The sequence below is a fragment of the Sphaerodactylus townsendi genome, linkage group LG06 (genome assembly GCF_021028975.2).
Source record: "Sphaerodactylus townsendi isolate TG3544 linkage group LG06, MPM_Stown_v2.3, whole genome shotgun sequence".
In the NCBI taxonomy this organism is placed as follows: domain Eukaryota; kingdom Metazoa; phylum Chordata; class Lepidosauria; order Squamata; family Sphaerodactylidae; genus Sphaerodactylus; species Sphaerodactylus townsendi.
In genome coordinates this window covers 130,332,308-130,349,823 of record NC_059430.1, presented here as the reverse complement: position 1 = coordinate 130,349,823, position 17,516 = coordinate 130,332,308, and the positions used below count along the sequence as shown (strand labels likewise).

The following is a 17,516-nucleotide window of genomic DNA, read 5'->3' as shown; positions in this document are numbered from 1 at the left end:
TTTTTTGACCCGTGCAGTATACAGGTCCTCAATGGAAGGCAGGTTAGCAGCAATTGTTTTTTCTGCAGTTCTGATTGTTCTCTGAAGTCTGTGTCGATCTTGTTGGGTTGCAGAACCAAACCACACAGTTATAGAGGTGCAGATGACAGACTCAATGATTCCTCTGTAGAACTGTATCAGCAACTCCTTGGGCAGTTTGAGCTTCCTGAGTTGGCGCAGAAAGAACATTCTTTGTTGTGCTTTTTTAATGACATTTTTGATATTAGGTGTCCATTTTAGGTCATGAGATATGATGGAGCCTAGAAATTTAAAGGTCTCTACTGTTGATACTGTGTTGTCTAGTATTGTGAGAGGAGGTAGGATGGGAGGGTTTCTCCTGAAATCTACCACCATTTCTACGGTTTTAAGTGTGTTCAGTTCTAGATTGTTCCAGTGGCACCACGAGGCTAGTTGTTCAACCTCCCGTCTGTATGCGGTTTCATCGTTGTCTCGAATGAGACCAATCATGGGTCTTTACTGGGAGCACAAGGGTTTCAGCTTGTAATCCTGGGAGTTTTTTTTAGTGTTAATGAAGCACAAAATTGCCAAAATAAAAATCTGAACCAAGACTGCTTTAAGGAGGCTACAGACTTCTTTGTGACTCACATACCAGGCTACTCTATTCAGAGGGCCTCACCTTTTGACCTCACAGTATATATACTCCACTTGCTTTCCATTCCTACTATCAGATCCTCTGAAGATGCCAGCCACAGATGCAGGCGAAATGTCAGGAGAGAATGCTGCTAGAACATGGCCATACAGCCCGGAAACCACACAGCACCCCAGTGATTCCGGCCGTGAAAGCCTCCGACAATACTTTAACCCCATGTTTCTCCAAGACCTTTAAATACAATGGCATCTGGTAATGTTGTTAATTACAATAATGTACACATCTGCAAACAGATATGAATTAAAATCCCACTCTCTCCCAAGCCAGAATTCATCTTTTCTTTTAGCACTTGTTGACTTCTATACAATAGAACATAAAATATTAATTTTTTTGGAAGCTGAAACAACGCCTTCTAGTATCTCCCCCAGGCCAGCTTCTGTCTGCCATAATCTTTGCTCTTCCATTTTTCAAGTGCTATCTACAGCGCTCGGTATCTGTATGCTTCCCTATCCCACACTCCCATCAGCTGCCTCTGTCCCTATGTCAGCATGAGCTCATTCTTTAGACCCAGCTGTCTTTCTCCCCCTCCACCCCCAGTTGAAACTCAAACCGTCCCTAGCCTCTGAAAGTGACTTTGTGTTGCTTTGATACAAGACAAACCTTTTACCGCCTCGTGCATCCTAACAGTCGTGTCTTGCGGGGCTGCAGCATCACTTAAAAACAAATTTACTTAAAAGTATCAATTACCCTCAAGGGGCCAATCATTTGACCGGGTGCAGCAAAACCCACTGTCACAATGGGAGAAATCTTATATGGTGACAGATGGATGGCTTGTCAGAAGATTACTAGCAGAGAAGCAGTCCTGACTTCTTGAGGTACGCTAAAAAGCCATCTTTATGAGGACAGAGTAAGCTGGGGAGTGGGTAAATAAAGTATTTTCAGATTCTAAAGGATAAATATGAATATGTCACTTTATATTCTAGGTTCCAGCTTCAGATTTCAAGCAAATGCCACTAAACATTGACTTGGACAAATATTCATTTACTTGATGTATAGCTGGCCTTTCTCCCCGGGGAGGTGGGAGGGAGGAACCAGAAGTGGCTTACATCATTCTCTCTTCCATTTTATCCTCACAACAAGCTTGTGAGGTAGGCATGTGATTGGCCCAAGGTAACCCAGCAAGTTTTCCTGGCTCAGGAGAATTTTAGTCTTTTTAGACTCAGGAAAAAAGTAATCGTTGACATCACAGATCTCTTTATCATCTGTGAAATTAGGTTTGGCATAAAGAAAGTGAGTAAAAACTTTCCTGGCGTGAAAGTAGAACTTGGTTTCAGTCTAAGCAAGCTGGAATTCACTACCATAAGAACATAAGAACAAGCCATCTGGATCAGACCAGAGTCCATCTAGTCCAGCTCTCTGCTACTCGCAGTGGCCCACCAGGTGCCTTTGGGAGCTCACATGCAGGGTGTGAAAGCAACGGCCTTCTGCGGCTGCTGCTCCTGAGCACCTGGTCTGCTAAGGCATTTGCAATCTGAGATCAAAGAGGATGAATTGACTTCTCCATAAATCTGTCCAAGCCCCTTTGAAAGCTATCCAGGTTAGTAGCCATCACCACCTCCTGTGGCAGCATATTCCAAACACCCATCACATGTTGCGTGAAAAAATGTTTCCTTTTATTAGTTCTAGTTCTTCCCCCCAGCATTTTCAATGGATGCCCCCTGGTTCTACTATTGTGAGAAAGAGAGAAAAATTTCTCTATGTCAACATTTTTTATCCCATGCATAATTTTATAGACTTCAATCATATCCCCCCTCAGACGTCTCCTCTCCAAACTAAAGAGTCCCAAACGCTGCAGCCTCTCCTCATAAGGAAGGTGCTCCAGTCCCTCAATCATCCTCGTTGCCCTTCTCTGCAATTTTTCTATCTCTTCGATATCCTTTTTTGAGATGTGGCGACCAGAACTGAACACAGGACTCCAAGTGCGGTCGCACCACGGCTTTATATAAGGGCATGACAATCTTTGCAGTTTTATTATCAATTCCTTTCCTAATGATCCCCAGCATAGAGTTTGCCTTTTTCACAAGGTGGGGTGATGATTACTGGCTCAAGTGGATTTTAAAAGGGGGGTGGGGTGGACAGATAGAAGAGAAATCAATCGCTAGCTATTAGCCAGGGTTGCTAAATAGAACCTCTGGATTCAGACCTGATTGTTCGATGCTAGGAGCATCCATCTGGGAAAGGGTGTTGCCTGCTGGTTTGGATGTATACCCTGCTTTTCTCAGTCACAAGGAATCTCAAAGCAGCTTACATATTCCTTCCCTTCTAAAAACAGAACTAGATTGACAGTTCATGTGATACAGCATTTTATCTTCCCTTTAACGTTGGGCTTTAGAGCAGATATCAACCATAGTTTGCCTAATGGGATTTAAACTACAATGCACCAAAGCTCACAAAATAACACATTGAATTCCTATTTGGCACCTTCCTTATGAGGAGAGGCTGCAGCGTTTGGGACTCTTTAGTTTGGAGAGGAGACGTCTGAGGGGGGATAGGATTGAAGTCTATAAAATTATGCATGGGGTAGAAAATGTGGACAGAGAGACATTTTTCTCTCTTTCTCACAATACTAGAACCAGGGGGCATTCATTGAATATGCTGGGGGGGAATTGAAAATGCTGGGGGGAAGAATTAGGACTAATAAAAGGAAACACTTCTTCACACAACCTGTGATTGGTGTTTGGAATATGCTGCCGCAGGAGGTGGTGATGGCCACTAACCTGGATAGCTTTAAAAGGGGCTTGGACAGATTTATGGAGGAGAAGTTGATCTATGGCTACCAATCTTTGGCCTCCTTTGGCCCCTGACATCTGGGCCATCTATCATCCAATGAGACTCGCCATTCCTCCCTTTTGGGGGGAGGGAATTTTAAAAAATAGAATGCTGGATGCCATTCTAATTATTAGAATTAGTTCTTATGGTTTTTATCGCTGCTTTTAAATGTTTTAGCTATCCTATATTGTTATTTCTACATGTTGTACACCGCCCGGAGCCCTTCGGGGATAGGGCGGTATAAAAGCCTAAGAAATAAATAAATAAATCTTGATCCTCCTTGATTTCAGATTGCAAATGCCTTAGCAGACCAGGTGCTCAGGAGCAGCAGCCGCAGAAGGCCATTGCTTTCACATCCTGCGCGTGAGCTCCCAAAGGCACCTGGTGGGCTACTGCGAGTAGCAGATTGCTGGACTAGATGGACTCTGGTCTGATCCAGCAGGCTCGTTCTTATGTTCTTTTGTGTTCCCTTGACTTCTTTCTTTATTACAAGTTTTTTTGTTGCAGTAGCCTTTGTGTGTTCTTTTTTTCCTTGTTTTTTAAACTAACTTTATGCCAGGGTGGGGGACCTTGGGGCCTGTGCACACCTCTCCTGGCACTTGCCAAATGTTTATAACTAGTGGGTTGGGCTAGATGGAGCTTTTCCCCAGTGTTTTCTGGCTGATTTTTCATGGTCAAAATGCCCCGTGGTAGATCCGGGAGCTTACCTGCCACTGCGATTTTTGCCCTGCTTCTGACTCCCCACAGCTCCCCTGTTCTTCCCGGGATTCAAGGCAGGCATGTTATGCCCCAGCTGTTTCCTCATGAGCCCAGCACTTTTCCATTTGCACCGCGAGCTCTTCCGCAATGTCTTCCACGCATGTGTTGATAACAACCTGCAAACGGCAAGCCCCAGAAGGCAGTGCGCTCCTGCGGCCGGGCGCGCAGGAGGCTGCTGCACTGCCTTGTGCCCCAGAAGGCAGTGCGGCAGCCTCCCAAAAATCGGGACAATTTGAGGAACCCGTGGGACGCGGGACAAATTGTTTAAAGGCGGGACGGTCCCGACAAAAGCAGGACGTCTGGTCAGCCTAAGAATGCCCCTTGTTCTCAACTCCACAAAATATGTGAACTAAGTTGTTTTTGAGGTCTCAATGTCTCTAACGGTACCTTGAGGTTGCCCTTTTCTGATACAGAGTAAGGAACACGGCTAAATGTTTAGGCTCTTTGTCTGGAAAATAGGGCAACAAAGAACAATACTGATAAGGTGAGACAGGGCCTTAGTTCACCAAACGTCAAAGGATGAAATACTGACATCTTCCAATAAGACAGGGGTGGGCAATTATTTTTTCCATGGGGCCGCATAAGAAACAGAAAATATTGTGGAGGGTCGGGCCAAAAGGCAGGGGGGCCAGTCAGGGTCATCCGGCGGGCCAGATGTGGCCCGCGGGCCGTATAATGCCCAGGTTTGCAATAAGGGCTTTAGCCTGCCCCAAATGTTTTGGGGAAAGGGAAAATCTCCTCCTTTCTACATGATTGATTGATGATGAGGGCATTTTGGGGCGTATTCTTTTCTGCCATTTTGATGTAACCTGTCTTTATCCTATAAAAGTAAGAAACCACAGCCATTTTAGTGTGGCTCCTCTGATGCTTACTTGCCCGTTGTTGGCCTGAATAAAATATTTCTTTGGTTTTATTCTTTGTCGGCTTGAGCTTTTTGGGCTTAAAATTTCTTAACTCGTTACCCCGCGGTAACATTGGCTGCAACTTGACTGCAAACAACAACGAGGCTTTTCCAGCATTTCAAATCTTGCTGTGGAACAGGGGTGCGTGTGAAAGGTGAAGGCATCGGAGGACTTGGCTCTTCTTCTGTCCCTAGAGTGCCCCCCACCCTCTCCTGACACACATCTAGGCGAGAAGATCCCGCTCAATACTGCAGCTCAGGTTCAGTGCAGACTGCAGCTCAGATTTCCGCAAGTCAGAGGTTTTTGCAGCGGTGGCAACTTCTAGGCAGGAAACGGGGGCGACGGCAGGGCCCTGATGATTAATTCAGGAAGAACAGAAGAGGGCAGCTCTGGCTGACAGTGGGAAGCGCGATAAGGCCAGATCCTAGACCCGTGGGCACTTGGCTATAGCACTGTCTCAGAGCCTGTTGCCTGCTCTGCAGGGGCGAGCAAGACCTAGCTTGGGGTGCAGGCCTGTAGGGAACAAACTGGAGTTCATCGTTGGCCAGTCTGACAGTTCTCCTTCGTGGCCAAGTGCTTTGGGGCAGGGATTGTCCCTTTTTGCTTCTCTCGTGAAGCTGGGCTATGCTCAGAGGTGGGATCCAGCAGGTTCTCACAGGTTCCCGAGAGTAGGTTCCTAATTATTTGTGTGTGCCGAGAGGGGCTTTCTAATGGGTGATTTTGCCATGTGATTTTTGCCTTAGTGACGCCCCTCCTCTCAGCAGTAGCGCGCAAAACTGGAAGCAGTCTAGCAGGAGGTGCACCGGTGAGCGTGGCAGCCTGCACCTGCGTGCATTTGTTTCCCGCCCAAGGACCAGCACAGTGGCTGTGTCCTTGCCACAGCCCTGCCCAGGAATGCCCCGCCCCAGGAATGCCCGGCCACGCCCCCATCGTGCCCTGCCCAGCCCCATTGGCACTACACCACAGTTTGAATCCCACCACCATGGGAACCTGTTACTAAAATTTGTGGATCCCACCACTGGCTATGCTGTGTCCGTTCCTACTCCTGCCTCAGAACCGGTTCACGCGGGAGCTCAGGGGGCAGCAACACAGAACCAGACCTGAACTAGCTGGGGTGGGAAGTGAGTTGTTGCCCCTCGTCCTCACACCCCAGTGTGGCAGAAGAGGGGATGTGACATTTTTTTTTCCTGGGCACAACTGGGCAAGCCTCCCCTCCCCTCAGTCTTGGGGAAGCAGTGGTGAGCTCTGGCCGTGCATTCTGTTGGGATTTTTGCAAGAGTTAACTGTTGGTATGCAAACAAATTGCTGAAGACACTGTTTACGACCTGACCTATTGATTAGCTATTGGTCAGTGAGATAGCCGTTGCTTACACGTTCGGGCGCGAGCACATCTGAAGTTATAAAGTTAGCTCTGTTTCTTTGTTTGAGCAGACATGATACCCTGTTTCCCCGAATATATCCCCTGAAAAGAAGACGTAGTAGAGGTTTTGATGAAGTGCTAAATAAAAAGCATCCCCCGAAAGTAAGACGTCGCAAAGTTTTTGTTTGGAAGCATGCCCGACGAACAGAACACAGAAAAAGAAGACATCCCCTGAAAATAAGACATAGCGCATCTTGGGGAGCAAAAATTAATATAAGACACTGTCTTATATTCGGGGAAACACGGTACCAGCACCACCCCAAGCACGAGACACCAACAATTGCTCATGCGCCCTATGATGAGTTGCAGTCACGTCTAGAGCAAACTAACATGGCACTCTTGGGCAGCTGCTGAGGCTCTGAGGCCTTGGAAAGGCCTATTCCAGTGGTGGTGAACCTTTGGCACTCCAGATGTTATGGACTACAATTCCCATCAGCCCGTGCCAGCATGGCCAATTGGCCATGCTGGCAGGGGCTAATGGGAATTGTAGTTCATAATATCTGGAGTGCCAAAGGTTTATTTATTTATTTTATTTATTTATTTATTGGTTCCACTTTTATACCGCCCTCCCCCGGAGGGCTCAGGGCGGTTCACAACATAAATACAAACAAGTGGATACATAAGATAAAAATACTAAAAATTATTATCAATTAAAATGCAGCGCTACAGATCATAATCATTTAAAAAACAGATGGCGTTCGCCACCACGGGTCTATTCGGATTCCGCAGAAGCCATTTCAGCCTGCCCCCACCAAGGATGCTGCCACTGGAAGGGCGGGGCCTGTCTACTCAGCCCTCCATAGGTGGCGGCAACGTCCCCCACTCCCAGGTTGTCAAAGCCCAAAGTTGTCAACGTCCCCCACTCCCAGGCTGCAACAGTCACAATTCATTCGCCACCAGTGGCGTAGGAGGTTAAGAGCTCATGCATCTAATCTGGAGGAACCGGGTTTGATTCCCCGCTCTGCCGCCTGAGCTGTGGAAGCTGATCTGGGGAATTCAGATGAGCCTGGGCACTCCCACGCACGCCAGCTGGGCGACCTTGGGCTAGTCACAGCTTCTAGGAGCTCTCCCAGCCCCACCTACCTCACAGGGTGTTTGTTGTGAGGGGGGAAGGGCAAGGAGATTGTCAGCCCCTTTGAGTCTCCTGCAGGAGAGAAAGGGGGGGATATAAATCCAAACTCTTCCTCTTCTTCACCCAAATGACCGTAAGTGTTGCTGCCACCGCACATAAAGAGGGGCCCACCCACAGGTGGAGGCCGCAGCTCATTCACCAGGGCAGGTGAGTGAGATGTGATAGGGGCCACGAGCTGCCTTTCACTTCCCTGTCCTGTGGCTGCATCCAGAAGGAGGCCGGTTGAAGGGTCTCTGGTCAAGCGACTGGCTGTTTTGAACAGGGTATGAACATTGGAGTTGCCCTGCATGAGTGACAGCCCCAGCCTGGGAGGATCTTTTGGACTGCAGTCAGCAAATTCTGCCCCTCTGTCCTTGGTGTTTTGAAGAAGGAGAAGGAGAAGGAGAAGGAGAAGGAGAAGGAGAAGGAGAAGGAGAAGAGTGTGGATTTATATCCCCTCTTTCTCTCCTGCAGGAGACTCAAAGGGGCTGACAGTCTCCTTGCCCTTCCCCCCTCACAACAAACACCCTGTGAGGTGGGTGGGGCTGAGAGAGCTCCTAGAAGCTGTGACTAGCTCATGGTCACCCAGCTGGCGAGTGTGGGAGTGTACAGGCTAATCTGAATTCCCCAGATAAGCCTCCACAGCTCAGGCAGCAGAGCTGGGAATCAAACCCGGTTCCTCCAGATTAGATACACGAGCTCTTAACCTCCTACGCCACTGCTGCTCCTTTTGGTTCTTGGACTTTAGTTTCCTTCCTAGTGAGAGAGATGTCAGGGCTGTCAGACACCCTCCGATCCTCCTCAGTAGGAACGTTCTGGCTCTATTCACAAATTACAGCAAACACCCGCATCCTGCCTGTCCGTGCATACTGGTACATCTGTTTGGAAGAAAGAATCATCACACATTCACTTCACAAATACGACCGGGGACAAGCACCTGGCCAGCAGCTGCCGAAGGCAAGAGTCCACCGGGAAGTTTCCCGGGAAGTTGGAGAACCACTTTTTCCCTGGGAAAATGGCCCCTTCCACACAGGCAAAATAATGCACTTTCAATCCACTTTCAGTGCACTTTGCAGCCATGTGGAATAGCAAAATTCACTTGTAAACAATTGTGAAAGCGGATTGAAAGTGCATTATTCTGCATGTGCGGAAGGGGCCAATGTCTCTTGTGAGTCAAAGCACGACTTAACAGGAAGCAACGTGGGGTGTCGATGTCCCTCCCTCCACTCTCTGTTTCAGGATGGACCAAATGAAACCCTTAAAAGTATACGAGATCTTATAGCACCCTCTTGTGGAGCATATTTGGCTCTGGTGCATCCGCACTAGGGAAAATGAGGAACGCCGTAAGCACAAGGAAGAGAAATGTTTCTGCATTCCTTGGCGTGATGGAATCCCTGCATTAAAATGACCAGCTATAGTCTCTGGAGAGATCACAGTAGTTCTTCCAACCAGGCACAAGTACTGTGTGGTTTCCGGGCTGTATGGCCGTGTTCTAGCAGCATTCTCTCCTGACGTTTCGCCTGCATCTGTGGCTGGCGTCTTCAGAGGATCCTCGGAAGATGCCAGCCACAGATCCTCGGAAGATGCCAGCCACAGATGCAGGCGAAACGTCAGGAGAGAATGCTGCTAGAACACGGCCATACAGCCCGGAAACCACACAGCACCCCAGTGATTCCGGCCGTGAAAGCCTTCGACAATACAGGCACAAGTAACTTACAGACATCATCAGAGGGCTCGTCTAGCTCAGTACTGTGCTCTGACGGGCAGCAATTTTCTTTACCCCTGAGCAGCAAAACCAGAATACATTGGGCTGAACCTAACAGTGCTTTTCTGCTCAAAGAAGTCTTTCTATCCTAAGTCCGTGGCCGATTACCCGCTGCCAGCGTCCCCCAGCCTTGCCATGCTCTGGTGTGAAAAGTCGTGCCAGAAATGCTCTCAATGCCCTATATCACCCTTCTAGTCCCCTCCGTTCATCGGAGGCGGACCTACTGGTGATCCCTGGCCCCAAGGCGATCCAGCTGGCCTCTACAAGGGCCAGGGCCTTTACGGCTCTGGCCCCTACCTGGTGGAACAGGCTTCCAGGTGAGATCAGGGCCCTGCGGGACTTACAAAGTTTCCGCAGGGCCTGTAAAACAGACCTGTTCCGCCAGGCGTTTGGCAAGCTGGGATGATGTCAACTCTGCCATAAGAACATCTGGCCTCCCGTGGGTATATAAAGGGGGGAGGGAGGGGTTGAAGCCATCTGTAGTCTTGGTATTTTATGTATTATTTTATGTAAATTACATACTATGATGTTTCAAATTGTTTTATTATTGATGGACACCACCCTGAGCCTTTTGGGAGGGCGGTATATAAATATAATAAAATAAATAAATAAATAAATAAATTTCCCCAGAGAAAACGAGAAGCATGGACAGAGCAAGAAACATGTTGGGACAAGAAATCTTGCCCTGATGCGCCTCCTCTCTTGGCACGCTGGAAACAGGAAGCGCATTAGGTCAAGATTTCTTGCCCTGACACGCTTCCTGTCCCACCATGTGCCACTATAATGGTGGGTAATCATAAGAACACAAGAACGAGCCTGCTGGATCAGACCAGAGTCCATCTAGTCCAGCTCTCTGCTACTCGCAGTGGCCCACCAGGTGCCTTGGGGAGCTCACGTGCAGGATGTGAAAGCAATGGCCTTCTGCGGCTGCTGCTCCCGAGCACCTGGTCTGCTAAGGCCTTTGCAACTTCAGATCAAGGAGGATCAAGATTGGGAGCCATAGAGCGACTTCTCCTCCATAAATCTGTCCAAGCCCCTTTTAAAGCTATCCAGGTTAGTGACCATCACCACCTCCTGTGGCAGCATATTCCAAACACCAATCGCACATTGTGTGAAGAAGTGTTTCCTTTTATTAGTCCTCATTCTTCCCCCAGCATTTTCAATGAATGCCCCCTGGTTCTAGTATTGTGAGAAAGAGAGAAAAATTTCTCTCTGTCAACATTTTCTACCCCATGCACAATTGTATAGACTTCCATCATATCCCCCCTCAGATGTCTCCTCTCCAAACTAAAGAGTCCCAAACGCTGCAGCCTCTCTTCATAGGGAAGGTGCTCCAGTCCCTCAATCATCCTCGTTGCCCTTCTCTGCACTTTTTCTATCTCTTCAATCAGCCTATGATTGTGTGAAAGGGCACATTGGAATCCAACCCATTACACCCATGTTTTAAGGCAAGACCTATGGCTCAATGGTAAAACATTTGCTTGTCATGTTGAAGGTCCCAGGTTCAACGCACCAGTTAAAAGGGTCAGGGAGTAAGCAATACAGAAGTTTCCAATATGTGCTAAAGATGTAAACAAAACAAAGGTTCCTTTGTGTCAGGACTGCAACTCCCAGCATGCACCGGCTCCCACCTTTTCCTACAAAGAGTGGGAAAACAAACTGGGAAGCTACATCCCACCGGAGCGTCAGAACCAATGAGAGGCCAGGAGCTTGGGGGGAGGGGGGGGGAGGGGAAAAGCTGATTGGTTGCTGCCTGTTTTTGTAAATAGAATAAATTCTGGAACTGAGGACAAGAATCCTCAGTTCCAGCACCCTGTAGTTAGGGCGACATAATTCAATAAAGTTCCTTTTTAAAAGTTAGCTTTGTCTGAATGTGTTCAGCCTTACACTTAGATCATATATGGTGGAGTTGTAAAAAGATTTTTAAAAGTTTTAGAATGTTTATGTTAAACATGAAAATATTTTGGGTTATGATTTTCAGACAACAAAAAATTGACATTATATATTATCTCAGCGGCAAAATTTTTGATAGCCAGATATTGGAAATTGGAAGACATGCCAAAGACAGAACATTGGATGAATAAATTATTGAAATTTGCGGCCACAGATAAACTATCAACATTAGTAATGAATAAATGTTTGGAGAACTGTGTTAAAGAATGGAATCACCTGGTGAAATATACCAAAGACAGAAAAGAACTCATATACCTCTCAAAGTATCTTCAGCATTAAGATGAGGAATATGTGTGTGTGTGTGTGTGTTTGTGTGTATGTTTGTGTGTGCGTGTGTATGTGTGTATGTATGTATATGTGTGTGTGTATATATATATAATGCAAAACATCTAGGGAGTAGTAAATGGGAATGCATTAATTTGGTATGAATATGGTATGAATTAAACTTAAATGTGAATTTGTAATATAAGTTGGTAAAAGTGATAGAAAGCTAATATGATTAGCAGGAAGTGAAATATTTGTATGACTTTAATTACTGTATTTTTTTAATATGAACTTTAAAGCTAGATAGATAGATAGATAAACCTTTATTAGGCATAGAATCCATATAACAGCCAACATTGTCCAGAACTTTAAAGCATTGTGTGTATTATATTTCAATAAAGTTTACAAAATTAAAAAAAAAACCATTCTGTATAAGGTCGCTTCCTGTGTTAAGTCACACAAAATAAATGGTTGCAAATATGTGCACATTTCCTCACGTGCAGAATTTTGCATCCACGGCGTGCACACAGCCTTCAGCAAATTCACCAGGTCTGAAACGTCAGCTCCTCACTTGGCAAGAGACGTTCGGTTTCGTTTTGAGGAAGTCATAGCGTTCACGTCCCTGGCAGAGAGATATTTCGGAGTGGCATTTCTGACACAGTGGATGGTATCATCCCAGACGTAGAGAAGACGCCCACGGCCTTGGAGTACCAGACGGAGGACAAGGCTTTCTCGAAGGCCTTCCGGAAGGACCTCACACGGAAAACGTAGATGACCGGGTTGATGGCGGAATTGGCATGAGACAGGATGATAGCCGTCATGATGAGCTGACTGGGGATGTAGCAGGTTGGGCAGAGAAGCATGACGGTGTTGAGAATATGGACTGGGAGCCAACAAATGGTGAAGCAGAAGAGTATGATAAAGAGAGAGGTGGCTGTCTGCATTTCCTTGCGGACAACGATCCGCCGCCGCTGCTGAGCACTGATATCGACCTCCCCCTGGGCTACCTTGCGGATCTGACGCCGAACTTCCAGGAAGATGCGGCCGTACAGCACCATCATGATGGACAACGGCACCAACATGCACGTCATGAAATTGAAGTAGACCATGTAGGTGTCTTCAATGATGCTGTTGAACAAGCATTGCCCATTGGCTGGTAAAGGGTTGTGCCAGCCCATCATAGGGAAGAGACCAATGAGAACAGCCAGTGCCCAGCAGGCTAGGATCACCAAGAGCGAGTTGCGGGGACTCATCCAAGATTTGTACTGGAAAGGCTTCAAAATGGAGATGTATCTCTCCACCGCGATGGCTAACAGCCCGAACACCGAGGCTTGGGTGAGCACGAGCAGTGAACAAAGCATCAACAGGCAAAGCTGTGGCCTGTACCGGGGCAATCCCATATCGGTAAATTGGGCACATGGGATTGCCACTGCCCCTACCAAGATGTCTGCCACAGCCAGTGAGACCAGGAAGTAGTTGGTGATGATGGCCCGCAGTTTCCTGTTCCGCAAGAAAACCGCGCAGATGAAGAGGTTGCCCATGATGGAAAACAGTGCTATGGCACTCTCACTCAGAAAGTAGGGGATGTTCCGAACTGGAGACGTCGTGTTCGATGCTCGGGAGCACCCTGGCGTAGAGGAAGCATTGTCAAGTGTGTCCATTAGAGGACATCAGCCCATGTCGGTTTTGCTAGCAGAAATCTTCTCTTAAGGCTCTCCTGCCTCTGTGCGTTGCAGGTCCATCATTCCAATCATCCGGGAACTCCCACAAAGCTGTGAAACAAAAGGGCAGCACAAAATCGCCTAAATGGGTCAGCATTAAAAAACAACAACCCAAAACTGATAGCTAAATGAGTCTAGAGAAGAAAATAATGTTTTCATACCCTGTTTTTCCTCTACCTGAAGGTATCTGAAAGTGGCTTACAATCACATCCCTCCCCCACCCCTGCTGCCCATCCCACATAAGGCATTCTGTGAGATAGGTGGATCGGAGAGAGTTCTGAGAGAACTGTGACTGGCCTAAGGTCACCCAGGCCATTTCTGCACGACCACACTGGGGGTTGGGTCGGCGTCATGTACGAACGGTCCCGGTAACGAACAGGAACGTCATGTTCGTCGGTAACGAACGGCGTCATGTTTGCACGAACGGTCCCGGTAACGAACAGGAAGACGGCGCTGCGGAACGCCGTCGTCCGATTGACCTACCTTCTCTACGACTGTCCGGCGCGTCGCAGAGGCCAGGGGACACATCCCCCTGCCCTGTGCGACCGCTCCGGAGTCGCAGAAGAGGGGGGCGTGTCCCCAGGCCTCGGCGATGCGCCGGACGGTTGCAGAGAAGGTAGGTCAATCGGGCAAAGGGGGGAGGGATGGCGCCTTCCAGTCGCTGCCATTCGCACGGCAGTGGCTGGAAGCTGCCGTTTCCCAAAAAGCTCGTTCAGGGAACGAGGTGGGGAAATGGCGGCTTCGCGCCACTGGGGAGGAGCGAGGGCGGCGCGGCTGTGAAGCAGCTGCGCCCCCCATGCGAACAGCTCCCTGGGGACGGCGTTCTTGCCAACCCCAGGGCGCTGTATTTGGCCCGTGCGGAAAGGACCCCAGACTCTACTTTGGAGAACTCGGCTTGATTCCCAACTCCTTAAACCCTGGTGAAGAGGTTTAAAACCAGATGAAGATCAACTTCACCAAATTAATAAAAATCCAAGAGAAAAAAAATAAGGGGGGAGGAGCTTTCCCCTGGTATGGAAAAACCAAGAGATTTGGGATACCAGGTGAAGGGATCGGCCTCAAGGAGTCCACAGGGAACCAGGAGCTAAAGAGACAGACAACTGAGAACACAGGAGGAAAGAAATCACATTCCCCCACACCCCAGACTGTGCTTCCCCTCAGCTCTGATTTATCTCTTCTCTCCCTCCTGCTTGTTCCTCTCCTCTGGCACCTGCTCCTGTCTTTTGCTACCACGTCAAGAACAGTTATAGGCTGCCATGATGTCTTAAAATGTTGCCCAAATTCTGGAGGCAATTTTTTTCTGGTTGAAGAGATTAAAACATAATAATACACTTGAAACATCTTCAAATCACATTCCCCCACACCCCAGATTGTGCTTTCCTTCAGCTCTGATTTCTCTCCTTCCTTCTCTCCCTCCTACTGGTTCCTCTTTCTCCCCAGCTCCTCTGGTACCCCTTGTGGACACCCCCTTGCCATGGGGAAGGGGCCTGCATGCTTCGATGACATTGAGAGCTGTGCTGGAGGTAGCATATTCTACCAGGTAGGCCTCAACCGAGCCAGACGAATGTCCACCAATCCATACAACATGGTGAAACACATACAGAAGAATTCTGTACCACATTGATCGTCACGTGGGTTAACAAAGGCTATGTTGCATGCTGAGGTCCTTCGACGTGCATCAACAAGTGGGCTACAAGCAGACCAACCATCAAAAAGACAGAAGTATAGTGAGCAAGAAAATCATGCCACCATGGCCTGTTACTACAGGTCAGAGCCAGAAAAAAGAGCACACTTGAATAAGGTGACCAGATTTTCACCTTTTTAAACCGGGACCCGCGAGCGCACACGCGGCCACAGGAGCGCACTGCCTTTTGGGGTGCTCCCCGGTTTCCCGCCCTGTGACAGGGCAGGAAATGGTAGTGCCCCAGAAGGCAGTGCGGCAGCCTTCCAAAAATTGGGATAGTTAAAAAACCCCGCGGGACGTGGGACAAATTGGTTTAAGGTGGGACTGTCCCGCCAAAAGTGGGACGTCTGGTCACCTTGTACTTGAAGAGAATGTACCAACTGTGGAAACAACAATATCCAGATTTGAATATCACTGAGCAAAGACTGACAGATCAAAGATGGTTCTTCATACAAAATAAAGTGTTTACAGAGGTAGAATTGGAAGAAATCCACAAAAATTGCAAAAAGAGATTAACTGTAACACCAGAAAATAGAACAGTACATACTCCAGAAACATCAGGAGATATAATAGTGGAACTGCCAGATGAAAATGCCAATACAGGAGAGGGAATAATAGTGCAACCACCAGAGCAAGTCACCATGGAAACAACTGATGAACTGACTGAAAGGCAAAAAGAACTGAAGGAAAAGATAATCAAGTATGCACAATCAAATGAGGAAAGACAACGGCTGCCAGCATTGAAAACTGTGCCCAGAAAAGACCTAACACCCATAATAAGGGAACAAAGCATTGATGACAATTGAAATAAGCTCCATCAAACAAACCAATCAGCTGATGTACTTTAGGCAGTGGAGTAGTGCCAAGGGGCAGGTGGGTGCATGATGGACTGGGTGCGTGCTCCTGCGGGGACGTGGGGGGGGGGTATGGGCAGATGGGGCATGGCAGGGGCACAGGACGCACGTGTACCCTGGGCGGAGTTCCCCTTTGCTCTGCCCCTGACTGTAGGGCTGTAGTGGTCACATGAGAACTGGGCTTAGAAACACCTAAACCCAAGGTAAATCAAACATCAAAACCAAAGTAGAAAATCTGACTGGAACAGAAGATCAAAAAACGAAGATCAGCTGCTGAAAAATATGAAGGAACAAAGATTAAAGAATGGCAAGATCATGAAAGAACTAATTAGAAGGTACTGGCTAGACACTAGAAAAATTGAAGACGCACTGGAGATCACCAAACAATAAATAACACCCACAGTGAGGAAAAATTGAAAGATGTGAAGCAAGAATAATTCAGTATAGGCAAAATCAGCAATTTTGATCAGACCAAAAGCATTTCTACCAAAACCTGAACACAAATAACAATATCGAAAGCAAAATACCAGAGAAAAATGCAAAACTGAAGTTTTGGAAAGATCTGTGGGAAAACCAGAAGGATTACAACAAGAAGGCACAGTGAATAAAAGATTGTGAGAAAGATGTTGGCAAAAAAACAAATGCGAGAACTGGAAATAACAACCGATATGATAAAAAATCGAGTCAATAAAATGAAAACCTGGACATTACCTGGACACAATCAACTGCATGGCTTCCGGCTCAAAAACCTGACCAGTTTACCTGGCTCAAGCAGTTCAGTGAAACCCTGCAAAATGGTGAAACCAATGAATAACTAATAACTGCGAAGACATACCGGATTAAGAAAGTTGCGGCCAAAAGTGAACTACAGTCCAATAACATGTTTGCCCACAATGTTCAAACTGCGCCAGCATAATTGCGGATAACATAATGGACTGCTTGGAAGCCAATAACATCCTGCCAGTGGAGCAAAAAAGGAACAAAAAAAGGAGCAGGGGTACAAAAGATCAACTCCTGATAGACAAAATGATAATGGAGAACTGCAAGAATCGAAGAACAAATTTGCATATGGTCTGGATCGATTACAAGAAGGTATTCGACTCACTGCCCCATAGTTGGATCATGAAATGTTTGGAGACAATTGGCGTCAGTGAAAACATCCGAGTATTCACTAAAAAAGCGATGAGACAGTGGAAAACTGAACTGACAGTTGGAAATGAAAACTTCGGAACAATGTCAAGCAAGGGTTTTTTCAAAGTGATGCACTATCACCCTTACTGTATACCATCAGCATGGTTCCACTAACAATGATTTTAAAGAAAATAAAGTTGGGATATCAAATGGCCAAAGACTCAGAAAAAAATCTCACATTTGCTGTACATGGATGATTTGAAGCTCTACAGGAAATCAAACACAGAAGTCTAGTCACTAGTGAACATCGAATATTCAGCACAGACATTTCAATGGAGTTTGGAAACGTGTGGTGCTAAAGAGGGGCAAGATCACTGAGAGTGATGGCATAGAAATATCGGATAGCCAACTAATTAAATGCAACCAAGAGGAAGCCTATAAATACCTAGGTAAATCATGTACTCAACTGCTGCA

At 47.1% G+C, this 17,516-nt stretch overlaps 1 protein-coding gene across 1 annotated transcript; it reads right to left on the bottom strand.

Annotated features, from left to right (window-relative positions):
• Positions 1-12,266: 12,266 nt before the first annotated feature.
• On the bottom strand, positions 12,267-13,313 carry LOC125435549 (adenosine receptor A1-like). The gene has a single exon (XM_048501744.1). It carries the CDS (start codon positions 13,311-13,313, stop codon positions 12,267-12,269), a length of 1,047 nt encoding a protein of 348 aa, XP_048357701.1.
• Between the last annotated feature and the right edge of the window lie 4,203 nt (positions 13,314-17,516).